The sequence below is a fragment of the Triticum dicoccoides genome, chromosome 2B (assembly GCF_002162155.2).
Source record: "Triticum dicoccoides isolate Atlit2015 ecotype Zavitan chromosome 2B, WEW_v2.0, whole genome shotgun sequence".
In the NCBI taxonomy this organism is placed as follows: Eukaryota; Viridiplantae; Streptophyta; class Magnoliopsida; order Poales; family Poaceae; genus Triticum; species Triticum dicoccoides.
The window spans coordinates 456216055-456234761 of NC_041383.1; the positions used below are offsets into that span (position 1 = coordinate 456216055).

General features: G+C 44.6%; 1 protein-coding gene and 1 non-coding gene across 2 annotated transcripts; both read left to right on the plus strand.

Annotated features, from left to right (window-relative positions):
* Positions 1-11764: 11764 nt before the first annotated feature.
* On the plus strand, positions 11765-17144 carry LOC119364175 (chaperone protein ClpD2, chloroplastic-like). The gene is made up of 12 exons (XM_037629601.1): positions 11765-12793; positions 13082-13251; positions 13344-13573; positions 13678-13786; positions 13874-14004; positions 14368-14469; positions 14552-14833; positions 14926-15047; positions 15139-15433; positions 15525-15758; positions 16025-16258; positions 16586-17144. Exons 1-12 carry the CDS (start codon positions 12180-12182, stop codon positions 16895-16897), a joined length of 2835 nt encoding a protein of 944 aa, XP_037485498.1. The 5' UTR covers positions 11765-12179; the 3' UTR covers positions 16898-17144.
* Positions 17145-17684: 540 nt separating this feature from the next.
* TRNAN-GUU lies at positions 17685-17758 on the plus strand. The gene has a single exon. It is a non-coding gene; the product is annotated as a tRNA-Asn (tRNA).
* The last annotated feature ends 949 nt before the right edge of the window (positions 17759-18707 follow it).

Consider the following 18707-nt stretch of genomic DNA (forward strand, 5'->3'; position numbering starts at 1 on the left):
TCTGCATATACATATCTTCACAACCCTAGCGTCACCGAACCTTAAGTGTGTAGACCCTACGGGTTCGGGAGACATGCAGACATGACCGAGACGCTCTTAGTCAATAACCATCAGCGGGATCTGGATACCCATGATGGCTCCCACATGCTCCTCGATGTTGTCATCGGATGAACCACTATGTCGAGGATTCGATCAAACCCTGTATGCAATTCCCTTTGTCAATCGGTACGTTACTTGCCCGAGACTCGATCGTCGGTATCCCAATACCTTGTTCAGTCTCGTTACTGGCAAGTCACTTTACTCGTACCGTAATGCATGATCCCGTGTCCAACACCTTGGTCACATTGAGCTCAATATGATGATGCATTACCGAGTGGGCCCAGAGATACCTCTCCGTCATACGGAGTGACAAATCCCAGTCTCGATCCGTGTCAACCCAACAGCTACTTTCGGAGATACCTGTAATGCACCTTTATAGTCACCCAGTTACGTTGTGACGTTTGATACACCCAAGGCACTCTTACGGTATCCGGGAGTTACACGATCTCATGGTCGAAGGAAGAGATACTTGACACTTGCAAAGCTCTAGCAAAACGAACTACACGATCTTTTATGCTATGCTTAGGATTGGGTCTTGTCCATCACATCATTCTCCTAATGATGTGATCCCGTTATCAACGACATCCAATGTCCATAGTCAGGAAACCATGACTATCTGTTGATCACAACGAGCTGGTCAACTAGAGGCTTACCAGGGACATAGTGTTGTCTAAGTATTCACACGTGTATTACGATTTCCGGATAATACAGTTATAGCATGAATAAAAGACAATTATCATGAACAATGAAATATAATAATACTTTTATTATTGCCTCTAGGGCATATTTCCAACAGTCTCCCACTTGCACTAGAGTCACTAATCTAGTTACATTGTGATGAATCGAACACCCATAGAGTTCTGGTGTTGATCATGTTTTGCACGCGAGAGAGGTTTAGTCAGCGGATCTGCGACATTCAGATCCGTGTGCACTTTGCAAATCTCTATGTCTCCATCTTGAACATTTTCACGGATGGAGTTGAAACGACGCTTGATGTGCCTGGTCTTCTTGTGAAACCTGGGCTCCTTTGCGAGGGCAATAGCTCCAGTGTTGTCACAGAAGAGTTTGATCGGCCCCGACGCATTGGGTATGACTCCTAGGTTGGTGATGAACTCCTTCACCCAAATCGCTTCATGTGCTGCCTCCGAGGCTGCCATGTACTCCGCTTCACACGTAGATCCCGCCACGACGCTCTGCTTGCAGCTGCACCAGCTTACTGCTCCACCATTCAACATATACACGTATCCGGTTTGTGACTTAGAGTCATCCGGATCTGAGTCGAAGCTAGCGTCGACGTAACCCTTTACGACGAGCTCTTCGTCTCCTCCATAAACGAGAAACATGTCCTTTGTCCTTTTCAGGTACTTCAGGATATTCTTGACCGCTGTCCAGTGTTCCTTGCCGGGATTACTTTGGTATCTTGCTACCAAACTTACGGCAAGGTTTACATCGGGTCTGGTACACAGCATGGCATACATAATAGATCCTATGGCTGAAGCATAGGGGATGACGCTCATCTCTTCTTTATCTTTTGCCGTGGTCGGTGACTGAGCTGAGCTCAGTCTCATACCTTGTAACATAGGCAAGAACCCCTTCTTGGACTGATCCATTCTGAATCTCTTCAAAATCTTATCAAGGTATGTGCTTTGTGAAAGACCTATGAGGCGTCTCGATCTATCTCTATAGATCTTGATGCCTAATATATAAGCAGCTTCTCCAAGGTCCTTCATTGAAAAACACTTATTCAAGTAGGCCTTAATGCTGTCCAGAAATTCTATATTATTTCCCATCAAGAGTATGTCATCTACATATAATATGAGAAATGCTATAGAGCTCCCACTCACTTTCTTGTAAACGCAGGCTTCTCCATAAGTCTGCATAAACCCAAACGCTTTGATCATCTCATCAAAGCGAATATTCCAACTCCGAGATGCTTGCACCAGCCCATAAATGGATCGCTGGAGCTTGCATACTTTGTTAGCGTTCTTAGGATCGACAAAACCTTCCGGCTGCATCATATACAGTTCTTCCTTAAGATGCCCGTTAAGGAATGTTGTTTTGACGTCCATCTGCCATATCTCATAATCATAGTATGCGGCAATTGCTAACATGATTCGGACGGACTTTAGCTTCGCTACGGGAGAGAATGTCTCGTCGTAGTCAATCCCTTGAACCTGTCGATAACCCTTAGCGACAAGTCGAGCTTTATAGATGGTAATATTACCATCCGCGTCCGTCTTCTTCTTAAAGATCCATTTGTTTTCTATCGCTCGCCGATCATCGGGCAAGTCTGTCAAAGTCCATACTTTGTTTTCATACATGGATTCTATCTCGGATTTCATGGCTTCAAGCCATTTGTTGGAATCCGGGCCCGCCATTGCTTCTTCATAGTTCGAAGGTTCATTGTTGTCTAACAACATGATTTCCAGGACAGGGTTGCCGTACCACTCTGGTGCGGAACGTGTCCTTGTGGACCTACGAAGTTCAGCAATAACTTGATCCGAAGTACCTTGATCATTATCATGGTTTTCCTCTTCAGTTGGTGTGGGCATCACAGGAACGGTTTCCTGTGCCGCGTCACTATCCCGCTCAAGAGGTAGTACTTCATCGAGTTCTACTTTCCTCCCACTTACTTCTTTCGAGAGAAACTCTTTTTCCAGAAAGCATCCGTTCTTGGCAACAAAGATCTTGCCTTCGGATCTTAAGTAGAAGGTATACCCTACAGTTTCCTTAGGGTATCCTATGAATACGCATTTTTCCGACTTGGGTTCGAGCTTTTCAGGTTGAAGTTTCTTGACATAAGCTTCGCATCCCCAAACTTTTAGAAACGACAGCTTAGGTTTCTTTCCAAACCATAATTCATACGGTGTCGTCTCAACGGATTTAGACGGTGCCCTATTTAAAGTGAATGTAGCTGTCTCTAGAGCGTATCCCCAAAATGATAGCGGTAAATCGGTAAGAGACATCATAGACCGCACCATATCCAATAGAGTGCGATTACGACGTTCGGACACACCGTTTCGCTGAGGTGTTCCAGGCGGCGTGAGTTGTGAAACGATTCCACATTTCTTTAAGTGTGTACCAAATTCGTGACTTAAGTATTCTCCTCCACGATCTGATCGTAAGAATTTTATCTTTCGATCACGTTGATTCTCCACCTCATTCTGAAATTCCTTGAACTTTTCAAAGGTCTCAGACTTGTGTTTCATTAAGTAGACATACCCATATCTACTCAAGTCATCTATGAGAGTGAGAACATAACGATATCCTCCGCGAGCCTCAACGCTCATTGGACCGCACACATCGGTATGTATGATTTCCAACAAGTTGGTTGCTCGCTCCATTGTTCCGAAGAACGGAGTCTTGGTCATTTTGCCCAAGAGGCATGGTTCGCATGTGTCAAACGATTCATAATCAAGAGACTCTAAAAGTCCATCGGCATGGAGCTTCTTCATGCGCTTGACACCAATGTGACCAAGGCGGCAGTGCCACAAGTATGTGGGACTATCGTTATCAACTTTAAATCTTTTGGCTTCTACACTATGAACATGTGTAATATTACGCTCGAGATTCATTAAGAATAAACCATTGACCATCGGAGCATGACCATAAAACATATCTCTCATATAAATCGAACAACCATTATTCTCAGACTTAAATGAGTAGCCATCTCGTATTAAACGAGATCCAGATACAATGTTCATGCTCAAACTTGGCACTAAATAACAATTATTAAGGTTCAAAACTAATCCCGTAGGTAAATGTAGAGGCAGCGTGCCGACGGCGATCACATCGACTCTGGAACCATTCCCGACGTGCATCGTCACCTCGTCCTTCGCCAGTCTCCGTTTATTCCGCAGCTCCTGCTGTGAGTTACAAATATGAGCAACGGCACCGGTATCAAATACCCAGGAGTTACTACGAGTACTGGTAAGGTACACATCAATCACATGTATATCAAATATACCTTTGGTGTTGCCGGCCTTCTTATCCGCTAAGTATTTGGGGCAGTTCCGCTTCCAGTGACCCTTCCCCTTGCAATAAAAGCACTCAGTCTCAGGCTTGGGTCCATTCTTTGACTTCTTCCCGGTAACTGGCTTACCAGGCGCGGCAATATCTTTGCCGTCCTTCTTGAAGTTCTTCTTACCCTTGCCCTTCTTGAACTTAGTGGTCTTATTGACCATCAACACTTGATGTTCTTTCTTGATTTCAGCCTCTGCTGACTTCAGCATCGAGAACACTTCAGGAATGGTCTTTTCCATTCCCTGCATGTTGTAGTTCATCACAAAGCTCTTGTAGCTTGGTGGGAGCGACTGGAGGATTCTGTCAATGACCGCCTCATCTGGGAGGTTAATGTTCAGCTGGGTCATACGGTTGTGCAACCCAGACATCTTCAGGATGTGCTCACTGACAGAACTGTTCTCCTCCATCTTATAACTGTAGAACTTGTCGGAGACATCATATCTCTCGACCCGGGCATGAGCTTGAAAAACTAGTTTCAGCTCTTCGAACATCTCATATGCTCCGTGATGCTCAAAACGCTTTTGGAGCCCCGGTTCTAAGCTGTAAAGCATGCCGCACTGAACGAGGGAGTAATCATCAGCGCGAGACTGCCAAGCATTCATAATGTCTTGGTTCTCTGGGACGGGAGCGTCACCTAGCGGTCCTTCTAGGACATATTGTTTCCTGGCAGCTATGAGGATGATCCTCAGGTTCCGGACCCAGTCCGTATAGTTGCTGCCATCATCTTTCAGCTTGGTTTTCTCTAGGAACGTGTTGAAGTTCATGTTGACATTAGCGTTGGCCATTGATCTACAAGACATATTTGCAAAGGTTTTATACTAAGTTCATGATAATAAAGTTCTAATCAAATTATGAACTCCCACTTAGATTAGACATCCCTTTAGTCATCTAAGTGTTACACGATCCGAGTCGACTAGCCCGTGTCCGATCATCACGTGAGACGGACTAGTCATCGTCGGTGAACATTTTCATGTTGATCGTATCTTCCATACGACTCGTGTTCGACCTTTCGGTCTCCGTGTTCCGAGGCCATGTCTGCACATGCTAGGCTCGTCAAGTTAACCCTAAGTGTTTTCGCTGTGTAAAACTGTCTTACACCCGTTGTATGTGAACGTAAGAATCCATCACACCCGATCATCACGTGGTGCTTAGAAACGACGAACTGTAGCAACGGTGCACAGTTAGGGGAGAACACTTCTTGAAATTTTATAAGGGATCATCTTATTTACTACCGTCGTCCTAAGTAAACAAGATGTATAATACATAATAAACATCACATGCAATTATATAGTTGTGACATGATATGGCCAATATCATATAGCTCCATTGATCTTCATCTTCGGGGCTCCATGATCATCTTGTCACCGTCTTGACACCATGATCTCCATCATCATGATCTCCATCATCGTGTCTTCATGAAGTTTTCACGCCAACGACTACTTCTACTTCTATGACTAACGTTTAGCAATAAAGTAAAGTAGTTTACATGACGTTATTCAATGACACGCGGGTCATACAAAAAATAATGACAACTCCTATGGCTCCTGCCGGTTGTCATACTCATCGACATGCAAGTCGTGAATCCTATTACAAAGAACATGATCTCATACATCACAATTCATCATTCATCACAACTTCTGGCCATATCACATCACATGATCAATCGCTGCAAAAACAAGTTAGACATCCTCTAATTGTTGTTGCATCTTTTACGTGGCTGCAATTGGGTTCTAGCAAGAACGTTTTCTTACCTACGAATCACCACAACGTGATTTTGTCAACTTATATTTACCCTTCATAAGGGCCCTGTTCATCGATTCCGCTCCAACTAAGGTGGGAGAGACAGACACCCGCCAGCCACCTTATGCAACTTGTGCATGTCAGTCGGTGGAACCGGTCTCACGTAAGTGTACGTGTAAGGTTGGTCCGGACCGCTTCATCCCACAATACCGTTGAGCAAGAAAAGACTAGTAGAGGCAAGTAAGATGACAAAATCCACGCCCACAACAAAGTTGTGTTCTACTCGTGCAAAGAGAACTACGCATAGACCTAGCTCATGATGCCACTGTTGGGGAACATTGCAGAAAATTAAAATTTTTCCTACGGTTTCACCAAGATCCATCTATGAGTTCATCTAAGCAACGAGTCTAGGGAGAGAGTTTGCATCTACATACCACTTGTAGATCGCGTGCGGAAGCTTGCAAGGTGATGATGTAGTCGTACTCGACGTGATCCAAATCACCGATGACCAGCGCCGAACGGACGGCACCTCCGCGTTCAACACACGTACGGGACGGGAGACGTCTCCTCCTTCTTGATCCAGCAAGGGGGAAGGAGAGGTTGACGAAGATCCAGCAGCACGACGGCGTGGTGGTGGATGCAGGGCGTCACAGCAGCAGGGCTTCGCCGAGACTACGAGGGAGAGACGTAACGGGGGGGAGGTGGAGGCGCCAGGGGCTGGTGTATGAAGTCCCTCCTCTCCCCCACTATATATAGGGGTGCCAAGGGGGGGCGCCGGCCCTAGTAGATGAGATCTACTAGGGGGGGCGGCGGCCTAGGGGAGGTTTCCCTCCCCCCAAGGCACCTAGGGGTGCCTTCCACCACTAGGACTCCTCCTAGGGGGAAACCCTAGGCGCATGGGCCTACAGGGGCTGGTGCCCTTGGCCCATGATGGCCAAGGCGCACCCCCTACAGCCCATGTGGCCCCCCGGGACAGGTGGCCCCACCCGGTGGACCCCCGGGACCCTTCCGGTGGTCCCGGTACAATACCGATAACCCCGAAACTTGTCCCGATGCCCGAAATAGCACTTCCTATATATAATTCTTTACCTCCGGACCATTCCGGAACTCCTCGTGACGTCCGGGATCTCATCCGGGACTCCGAACAACATTCGGGTTTCTGCATATACATATCTTCACAACCCTAGCGTCACCGAACCTTAAGTGTGTAGACCCTACGGGTTCGGGAGACATGCAGACATGACCGAGACGCTCTTAGTCAATAACCATCAGCGGGATCTGGATACCCATGATGGCTCCCACATGCTCCTCGATGTTGTCATCGGATGAACCACTATGTCGAGGATTCGATCAAACCCTGTATGCAATTCCCTTTGTCAATCGCTACGTTACTTGCCCGAGACTCGATCGTCGGTATCCCAATACCTTGTTCAGTCTCGTTACCGGCAAGTCACTTTACTCGTACCGTAATGCATGATCCCGTGTCCAACACCTTGGTCACATTGAGCTCAATATGATGATGCATTACCGAGTGGGCCCAGAGATACCTCTCCGTCATACGGAGTGACAAATCCCAGTCTCGATCCGTGTCAACCCAACAGCTACTTTCGGAGATACCTGTAATGCACCTTTATAGTCACCCAGTTACGTTGTGACGTTTGATACACCCAAGGCACTCTTACGGTATCCGGGAGTTACACGATCTCATGGTCGAAGGAAGAGATACTTGACACTTGCAAAGCTCTAGCAAAACGAACTACACGATCTTTTATGCTATGCTTAGGATTGGGTCTTATCCATCACATCATTCTCCTAATGATGTGATCCCGTTATCAACGACATCCAATGTCCATAGTCAGGAAACCATGACTATCTGTTGATCACAACGAGCTGGTCAACTAGAGGCTTACCAGGGACATAGTGTGGTCTAAGTATTCACACGTGTATTACGATTTCCGGATAATACAGTTATAGCATGAATAAAAGACAATTATCATGAACAATGAAATATAATAATACTTTTATTATTGCCTCTAGGGCATATTTCCAACAGTCATGTGCCATGAAGATAGTCCAGACTTCCCTTACTTACAGTTCCTGGCGCATTTTTTAATAGCAATGCTTGTTGAGCGGTGATCGTATTAGTCCTTACGACTCAGTCTTGCCGGTCATGTACTACAAATGTCCTCCCATGTATCACTCGATATGTATGTATGCCTCTTGTATTGTGTTCCATCTATGATGGCCCGGTTTGAAATGTACACTAGATCATTGAAGGCGCACGTTGCTGCGCCCATCCGTTTTTCAGATAGAATTATAGGTTTATGTATAAATTTATTAAGGCATAAGCATAAGATTTAAATCTACAATAAAATAGTATGGTATTGGTCAATCGCTATACGGAAATTTTGATCAAAGAGGGAACTATGGTTTGTTAAGGGAAGACCAACATGGCTAGTAGGATATGGCATTACTTACTCACTGATGAAGTGAACTTTAATAGTTATTGTTTGCGGCAAAGAGTGTGAGAAAAATTTATGTAACTGATCCGGCAGATGCTTCATAACAGAGCGGTGAATCTAATGTGAATAGATGCTTCATAATAGAGCGTGTTGATCATGGAAGAACTTAGAGCGACTGGTGTTCTAAATAGATATAACATAGTCAACATAAGAAGAAGAGGAAAATTAGTTTTATAGCTGGAATATAGTGGCCTGCTTGAACGCCTTCCAAAAGTAATAAGCTAACCATTATATACAGTGACTGGTGTAATATAGCATACATGTCTTGTATGCAGCATTCTGTATAAAGCAAAAAAAACCAGGCGAATAACTAATGAAGGACACATGATAATGTTGAACCTATGTCATGTAGTTTCGTGCACTCTAGTGCGATCCACTCCACTGTGCTCAGTGAAGAAACTTGTAGCACCAATAACCACAATGCTTTAAGCGTGTAAGAGAGAAAGCATAAACTACGGTAATACTAAAATCACAGTTAAAATTTTATTCAATTTCTTTTATACACAATATGTCATTTTCAATCTCAGTAATCATATTGACGTGGTACTTCTATGTTAACAAACAAAGGCACATGCAAGATTGACATCTTTGCCGACAGAATATAAGGTGAAAACATGATTATTAGATGTTTCTAGCAGAAAGAGTAGACTCTTGCAACTGATTAGCGAGGTATGCTGCTTCGAAATAGTATATATCTCTAGGTGAACTGTAACCCATACATGAGAGCAAGTATAAGGAGCAAACTTGGCCTAAAGGTTTAGCCGAAATCATCATATTCTAGTATTTCTTAGTCTAAGCATTAAATATAGGAAAATATAGCTTCTTAGTATGTCTAGACAATCTAATCTAGTTTGTATAACAATTTTCATACATCTTCATGTTAAGTAATTGCTCTTCGGGTCATCCACAAAAAGCAAGCAGAAGTGCGGGATATCAGGATAGTAACTAAACAATGATGAAAGAAGGCTTATAGATAATAACTAAAGACCAATGCTGCATTATAATGCAAATTTGCATACCATCATGCACTTGCATCTTTTTTAGAAACCCCATATTTTGGGTAGTTAAATTATCCATGGATGTAGAGAATGAATGATCACAAAAAATAAATACGGACAATGATTCAAGATGATCGTTCAAGAAAAAAACTCAAGAAGCAATGTGTTGCATGTCACAAAACCAAGCCTATAGAAAAGAATACCTTCCCTCATTCTAAGCATGTTTTTACCAATATAATCCTTTAATTTTATAATACGCAAAGTCGAAACCCTCTGTGTATTTTTCTTTTGTCCCAGGCAGACATATTCGAAGAAGAATCGAGAAAGAAGCACCAAAAATTAATAAAACAAGGTTATGTCCTATTTGCCTACTATAGAAATACATAATAAACATGTAAAATGAGACAATTTGTAAACACAAAACACAATAAATTCAAAAAGTATTTTACCTCACAATTGCAGAGCCATGAGGATCAAAGAAACAATATGATACCAAAGTGAACATACATGGCCAATTGTGTAGCACTCCTGGTGTGAGATGAATCCCAATAATTAAATATGTACTGATGGCAATGATTTAGCAACGTAAACTTGGAACACCCTAGATGGTGACTATGCAACAATATAATATGCTAGGTTGGCTGGGATAATTAGCTTCCCAATGTAATACTCAATCCTTCAGAACCAAGAAAATAACCAAAACTGTAATCAGAACAAACATGGAAGTAGTGTGCAGTATTGAAATACTGCAAATCAATATAGCTTATATGCCAGCTCTTGAACCATTTGTTTAAAATTTGAGATCCTTTTGGTATACTCGTATTGCTTCAACTCTAGTTCTTCTGTATGAGGCATGCAAAATGAGAATTTGACAGTCACAAGTCACAAAGAAAAATATATTGATGGTTTTTGACATTACTTGTCAATTGGGGATCACAAGATGGCTAGACAGATTTCTATCACCGTTGCATAAAGATTACCAAATATATATGCTGGAGGACATGGCAATTCCAGGAATGATACATGATATATCAATTAAACATAGCGCAGGTGGGACCAATTGGAAATCCATATCACTGTCGCAGAAATATTACATAATATATCTGCCGCCGTAGAAACTTTCAGCTTTCTTATTCAGATGTTATGTACTGACAACAGTAAAGCTGTAAAGTTAAGTTAGTTTGTAATTATTGATGCTGCTAGAAACATAAGAAAAACATAGGTGATCCTCATAAGTCGTTTCTTCCTTGATTATGAGAACCACATTACGTAATCAGATCTATATAGAAAGTGCTACCAAAATCCATATTAATTATTGCATCACCCAAAGGGAGCGACGTTACCTATGGCTAGAACTCTTCCACAACGTGCAGAACCTGTGATGCCTGGTGTGTCATACCTTGTGTGGAGGTGATACCGTGATAGCGTGATATCAAAAAAGTCATGGCCGGAGGAAGAAGCAGTGGACGCATGGCTGCTGCTCCTCACACCTGCAAGGAAAGGCATGGCCGGTGAGGTAGGATGAAGGCGCTGCATGTGAGATGATGAGCCGCGGTTGGCGCGGCTGCACGAGGTCGAGTTTCGAGGAGAGGCGCCGCCACATGAGGTCCGCCAATCAGACCTCGCCGTCGTCGACCGCCCCATAACTCCTCTTCACAAAGAAAAATTACACAACAAGGCCACCAGTTTTTCCCCTTGCCCTGCAGCCTTTTCCCCTTTCGATGCCGCCCACGGTGAGCTCGAAGGGACGCATGTTCCTTCCCTTAAAGTCTAGCGGCCCAACGCACCTGCCTGGTTCAAGGCGGTTCAAAATGGGTCAACATAGGCTGACAAGGTGGACCCCACGCACCCTTCACGCCTCGATTCACCCCAGAGCTGCATTTTGAGGGAGCTTAGGCTGGTTGTAATGAGAAGTATCATATACTAGTATCATGCATATGATACTAATGTATGATACTACCTCCCTAATGCATAGTATCATATATTAGTATCATGCAGTACTCTATTTATTGTCATGCATGACACAAAGTAGCATAACATTTAATATGATACCGTATCATGATATGATATTACGCCCTCTCTTTCTTCATTTAATGCTATGACACCTCATCAAAATTGCCTAGTTGACATGCATGTACTAGCTATGATACTATCATTACGACCAGCCTTAGTATCTGTACGTATCCCTATGACCATTGATAACGTTACATATTCTCGGAAAAAAAAAAGTAACCAACCACTTCTCCGCATGAAACACGTCGCGAACTAGCCACTCTGTTGTGTGAAGTGCGGATTACGATGCCCCGAACTGCACATTTCGCCAACCGGCGCGCGACGCAAACCTGTGCCGAAAGCCGCACACATTGGCCACCGGCGCCCATCCTCCATCCCCGACCGGCCATCCCGATCGGATAAACCCGCGTCACGCGCGCGCCACCGAAGAACACCAACCCCGCGCCGCGCGGTGGAACACCATTCCTCGCCTCCCGACACAAGCAGATTCCTTTCCTTCCTCCTCCACCGCACCGCACCGCATCTCCGTCCGCCACGGCGCCGCCGCGCCGGTTTCCCCACCCTCCCCTCCTTCCTTGCGTGCCGCCCGCGGGTCACTTCCTCCCCATGCAATCACTCGATTCCCCAGCAGCGGTGGCACGCAGACACAGCTAACCGCTGCAGCTACTCTATTCCGTCTCGTGCAACTTTAAGGTCGCACCTTACAGCGGGTACGAGCCCATAGTTTAATCCCAGAGGCGGAGGAGGAGGGAGCATCCAATCACACACCGAACAACCGACGACGATGGAGGCGTGCTGCTGCTCCTCGTCGTCGGCCCCGCCCGCCTCCATCCTCGCCACGGGCGCCGGCCTCCGCCGCCGCTTCTCCCCGGCGACGGCCGCGGCGTCGGGCGGGAGGGCGGTGGCGCTTGCGCTTGCACCCCCGCTCCGCGCCTCCTCCGCGGCTCTGCTGGTGGCGCCGCCTCGGCGGGGGCAGCAGCGGCGCGGGGCCGCGGGCCTCGTCGTCAGGGCGGTGTTCGAGCGGTTCACCGAGCGGGCGGTCAAGGCGGTGGTGCTCTCGCAGCGGGAGGCCCGCGGGATGGGGGACGAGGTGGTGGCGCCGCACCACCTGCTGCTGGGCCTCGTCGCAGAAGACCGGTCCGCCGCGGGGTTCCTCGCGTCGGGCGTCCGAATCGAGCGCGCCCGCGAGGCGTGCCGTGCCGCCGTCGGGAAGGGCGGGCCTGCTCAGGCCGCGACGGGGCTGGCCACGGACGTGCCCTTCTCTGGGGCCAGCAAGCGCGTGTTCGTCGCGGCCGTCGAGTTTTCCAGGAATATGGGGTGCAACTTTATCTCCCCGGACCACATTGCGCTCGGCCTCTTCGACCTGGACGATCCGACAACCAACAGCATCCTCAAGAGGTTGGTGCTGATGTTCTCCTTTTCCATTTCTCCCGAAGAGCTTGCAATTTGTAGTTTCATGTCAGCAAAAACGTGAACAGCTAAATAATGCATCAAACTATCTATTGATCGTCTAAACAATAAGCAACATTAGATTTTTCTTTTGAACTGTCATCAAAACGGGAAATGCAACTGAATTTATGTGGACTCTCGAAAGAAATGGGAATCCAATTAACTGAAAATTAAATAAAATGTTGGCCTTTTCGCACTTCTAATTATTTTCTAGCTAATTAATGATGTTTATTCTAGCTTAGGAGTAGTTCCCACTCAGCTAGCAAAGCAGGCTCTTACCCGAGTCAAAGGGGAGCTAGCAAAGGATGGCAGAGAGCCTCTGGGTTTGTCTTCTTTCAAATTGCGTGATAAGTCTACTGCTGGAAATGGGAGGACTGCCATTGCCAAATACTCCAATAAAAAGAAAGGTCAGGGATTAAGCTGCTCTGCAGGTGTTTGTGCTAATTTTCTTTATGACACTGAGTGTGGAAAGAATGAGCTTATTTACTTGTCATTTCAGAGAAGAGCGCACTAGCTCAATTTTGTATAGATTTGACTATGCGAGCCAGTGGAGGGTTTATCGATCCTGTTATTGGTCGCACGAAGGAGATTGAAAGAGTAGTTCAGATTATATGCCGGCGCACAAAGAACAATCCAATTCTTTTGGGTGAAGCAGGTGTTGGCAAAACTGCCATTGCTGAAGGGTTGGCTCTTAAAATTGCTAATGGAGATGTACCTATTTTTCTTGTGGTGAGTTTCCGCAACCAATTATAGATAAACAGCCACGTTTGATGTCAAAAAGTTGCTCGCAAACAGTAGTTAATACTTACTACTAATTCACATTGTTTATGTAGGGAAAACGTATATTGTCACTAGATGTTGCTTTACTGATGGCTGGTGCAAAAGAGAGGGGTGAATTGGAAGCCAGGGTTACAAGTTTAATACGTGAAGTGCGCAAAGCAGGTTTATCTGATTTGTGCAGTATAAATGGAACACTTAAACATTTCTTTCCGCTTTTTGACCTTACAAATAGCTCCAAATTTCATGCAGATGATGTTATTTTGTTTATCGACGAGGTTCATACTCTTATTGGGTCTGGAATTGCTGGAAGAGGAAATAAGGGAGCTGGTCTTGATATCGCTAATCTGCTGAAACCTGCACTTGCTAGAGGTGAATTGCAGGTATTGTTTCCACACAAGGAACTCCTTCTATGGCTATTCCTGATGTTGTACTGATTTTTACTGCTGCACATATTCCTGATGTTGTACTCTGTAGTTTGTCACTTGAGTGGTGTCCCTTTATAAATACCTGTGAAGTATTTGTGTTAATCAGCAGTCATGATCCACATGGACCGTTTCCATGCTACTAAGTACTCCATCCGTAAACTAATATAAGAGCGTCTAGATCACTACTTTAGTGATCTAAACGCTCTTATATTAGTTTACAGAGGGAGTAGTATATTATATCTCGTCTGCGACATACTGCAACACATCATATTTTCTTATTTTTCTTTTGCATGTGTTGATACTTGTCTGAACTCACAGTGCATTGCATCTACAACTCTGGATGAGCACCGTTTGCATTTCGAAAAGGATAAGGCTTTGGCCCGCCGATTCCAGCCAGTATATGTAAATGAGCCCAGTCAGGTAGTGCAGAATTTCAATTCTCGAAACCTCTTGGGACTCTTCATTATCAGCTTCTTTTAATTTCTCTTTGTGCTCTCTGCAGGAGGATGCTGTGAAGATATTACTTGGTCTGCGTGAAAAATATGAGACTTATCACAAATGCAAATACACCTTAGAAGGCATCAATGCGGCAGTTTATTTATCAGTGAGGTATATCCCTGACAGGCATCTTCCTGACAAGGCTATTGACCTAATTGATGAGGCCGGTAGCAGAGCTCGGATGGAATCATTTAAAAAGAAGAAGGAAGAGCAGTGCTCTATTATTTTGAAGTCACCAGATGAATATTGGCAAGAGATTAGAGCTGTCCAGGCCATGCATGAAGTGGTAATAGAATATTTAAATAGAGCTGTTCCAAGTAACATTTTTGCATGTCCATCTGCTGGTAGATGTTCAATTCATTTCGCAACACGTTTCAGGCACTGACTAACAGGTTGAAATATTCTCTAAATGAAAATGACCAAGAGAATGAGGTTAATGTTGAAGTACTGGATGATAGCAAGACAAGCCCGACAGCAACACCCTCAGCTTCAGCTGATGAGTAGGTTTTCTCATTCATGATTTCATACCGAGTAGACTTCACATTTCACAATATAAGCATCCAAAATTTTAAAACACAATTAATGATGCAGACCATCTGTGGTTGGGTTAGAGGAAATTGCAAGAGTCACATCATTGTGGTCAGGCATACCAGTCCAGCAGTTGACTGCAGATGAAAGAAAGCTTCTAGTAGGACTAGACGATGAACTCAGAAAGCGTGTCATAGGTCAAGATGATGCTGTTGTGGCTATATCAAGAGCTGTGAAGAGATCACGCACTGGCATGAGTGATCCTGACAGACCTATTGCTACTCTACTTTTCTGTGGTCCAACAGGAGTTGGAAAGACTGAATTAACTAAAGCTCTAGCATCAACTTATTTTGGATCTGTAGGTCACTCTTTCCTGGTTATATCTTACTCAACCTACAGAACATGTTACATTGAATTTGTCTTAAAAGGTTATTTCTTTCGTTTAACAGGAGTCGGCTATGGTTAGATTGGATATGAGTGAGTACATGGAGCGGCATGCTGTGAGCAAGCTGATAGGCTCTCCTCCAGGGTACATGGGATTTGGTGAAGGTGGTACTTTGACAGAAGCAGTCAGAAGAAAACCATTCACTGTGGTATTGTTTGATGAAATAGAGAAAGCTCATCCTGATATTTTCAATATTCTTCTCCAAGTGTTTGAAGATGGTCATTTGACGGACTCACAGGTGCTAGATCCTGACATACGTGATATTACTTTCTGCAGTCGATAAATAAAATTCATACTGTACTTTGCACCTCAAAAGTCAGGCTAGCTATTTTTGCAAATTCAACAAGCTAAATGTTCATTGTTATGACTTTGTCCTAGAAGGGCGATCCTATTGATGAGACTCAGTCTGATGTGCATTGCTAAATCTTGTGTGAACTTTTCTTAGGCATGATCCTGGATTCATCTTAGTGAAATGAAACCGTCATTACTTTTTCTGAACTACAGGGCCGCAGAGTTTCCTTCAAGAATACATTAATCGTCATGACATCAAATGTTGGTTCTACATCGATTTCCAAAGGAACGATGAGCATGGGTTTCCAGACGCAGAATGATACAGAAGAGAACACATATGCTGTAATGAAATCCTTGGTAATGGAAGAGTTGAAGGCATTTTTTCGACCTGAATTGCTCAATAGAATGGATGAGGTGGTTGTGTTCCGTCCACTGGAGAAGACTGAGGTCTGTTATTTCATTTTAGGTTGTTTGGTTATTATCATGTGATTCTAGATATCATATCAGATTATTATAAAACTAAAATCACCGGTCCATTTGTATGCCATTACACAATACCTGTGCTGCAACCCCTTTCCTTTTTGCACCTACGTGCTCCCTCTGTAAAAGATCTTATATTAGTTTACAAAGGGGGTACCTTGTAAAATCTTGTACATCAAGATCTTTTTTCTGTCTTTTTGTTGAAAAATGTTGTATTACACCTTCTAACATGTCATTTACAAAATCATGCTACGTATCGCAAATGGCGTACTAACAGTTTCCGACATTTTTCAGATGCTGGCTATTCTTAATATAATTCTGGAAGAGGTGAAGGGTAGGCTGTTGGCGCTCGGTATCGGCTTAGTAGTATCTGATGCCATGAAGAACATGGTTTCTCAGCAAGGATACGACAAGAGCTATGGTGCGCGGCCACTTAGAAGGGCCGTCACTCAGTTGGTTGAGGATGTCATCAGCGAAGCAATTCTCTCTGGGCAGTACAAACCTGGCGATACCATAATGATGGACACTGATGACAAGGGAAAACCTTGCTTGAGCCGGTTGAATGATCAGACTGTTCAAGTTTCTGATCCAACGCCAATGCATTGAAGGCTTGAGCACCCGTGTATAGTGATGCTTACTGCGTTATTCTTTGCTATTGATAAACTTGTTGATTCTTTCGTGCATAGCGGTATAGGTTCCGTAGTTCATGTACATAGTCTCCACATGCTGGAGTTTCTCCGTGAATATATGTTAATTGAAGTCTTACATCACCTGTACATAATGCTGCATTTCTAACATATGTACAGTGTTTCGTCAGACTGTAATGTACACATTGTGATTGTGCCGCGCTTCAGCATATCCTGCTGAACACCTGCTGGTTATTTCCAGACGCACTCTGAGTAAGCTTTCTGAATAAGTATCTACTTGCTCAGAGGAAAAATCTCAAGCGTTCTGAGCAACAAATTTTGCCGTAGACTGGCGCAGACTTCCGGGAACACAGTTCACTCAACATGAGAAATAACTGTCGCCGACAGGCAGTGAATCACTTCAATCTGATTTCGTCAATCAAGCTCGGGGCAAATTTTGTGAAGAATACGATATCTATCAACTAGATTAAACACTCGGAACCAGAAACATATTTTAAATCTTGTAACGTGAATATGTGATATGGTATGACAAGGCTTGGAATATATGATTAGGCGTCAAACTTTATATCGTATTTCACTCCATTTACCATCATACTGATGGATAATACACCGAATGGCTTTAACCTGTACGTTGTACTATATTGATTATTCAGTTGCCAAATAAAACGGTAATGTTCATGGAGTAGTAGGGACGAGTATTACTCTAGCTTCTTGTTATTACTTGAAAGTATCTGTGCATCAACAAAGCTGGAATAGCTCAGATGGCTAGAGCGTGTGGCTGTTAACCACAAGGTCGGAGGTTCGAGCCCTCCTTCTAGCGTTTTTATTTTCTCGGAATAATGAATTTTTTATACTTCCCTGTTTTCCTTTTCCTGAATCAGGTTTTTCAATATGTAATTTTTTTGGTTCTCGCAACTATTTTCACCATGTAAATTTTCTGGATTTTACAACTATTTTGGGATTGTATTTGTTAGAGTTTAATTAACGTGTGTTAATTATGGGGTAAATCTCCCCTTGTAACTGCCATCTCTCCCGAATGGATGCCTCTTCATCGCATCCCTTCTCGGAATAATGAATTTTTTATACTTCCCTGTTTTCCTTTTCCTGAATCAGGTTTTTCAATATGTAATTTTTTTGGTTCTCGCAACTATTTTCACCATGTAAATTTTCTGGATTTTACAACTATTTTGGGATTGTATTTGTTAGAGTTTAATTAACGTGTGTTAATTATGGGGTAAATCTCCCCTTTAACTGCCATCTCTCCCGAATGGATGCCTCTTCATCGCATCCCTTCTCCTTGTATAAATGCTTACAATCATCTAATGAAAGAGAGAGAGGATTCACTTTTCTTTTAACACGTTACCAGCACGCTCCCGAGAGCGATTTGGTCTGAGAGAAAAAGGGACGGCGCGACCGCTCCCCGGCCATGGCCTCTCCTGCAGAGGTCATGATAGCGGCCACCGGCCGGCGTCGCCTCCCTCCGGCCGTTGTTGTGGGTCACCTTTCCCCGCGCGGCGCTCGCGCCCGGAATAGCCAGGCTACGCCCGCCAGCGTCGAGGCCTCGCCCTCGCACACTGCGCCACACCCCGCGCCAGGCTATGGCCACGCGTCGCCTGCGCCGAGGCTTCGCCCTCGCCCGCCCGGCGCCCATCCGCCGCGCCTGGCCGGGCGCTGCGACGCGCCTGGGGCCCATCCACCCGGCCGCCGCCTGGGTCGGGGCTGCCCTTGGTCGCGCGCCCGTCCACCCGGCCTCTGCGCCGGCCGCGCCA

What these genes read in the sequence shown, in the direction of transcription:
- LOC119364175 (XM_037629601.1), top strand. Translation starts at nt 12,180, where the DNA reads ATGGAGGCGTGCTGCTGCTCCTCGTCGTCGGCCCCGCCCGCCTCCATC. An exon ending in ATACTCCAATAAAAAGAAAG is followed by an intron (nt 13,252 to 13,343) that starts GTCAGGGATTAA and finishes TTGTCATTTCAG; the next exon opens with AGAAGAGCGCACTAGCTCAA. An exon ending in TTGCTAGAGGTGAATTGCAG is followed by an intron (nt 14,005 to 14,367) that starts GTATTGTTTCCA and finishes CTGAACTCACAG; the next exon opens with TGCATTGCATCTACAACTCT.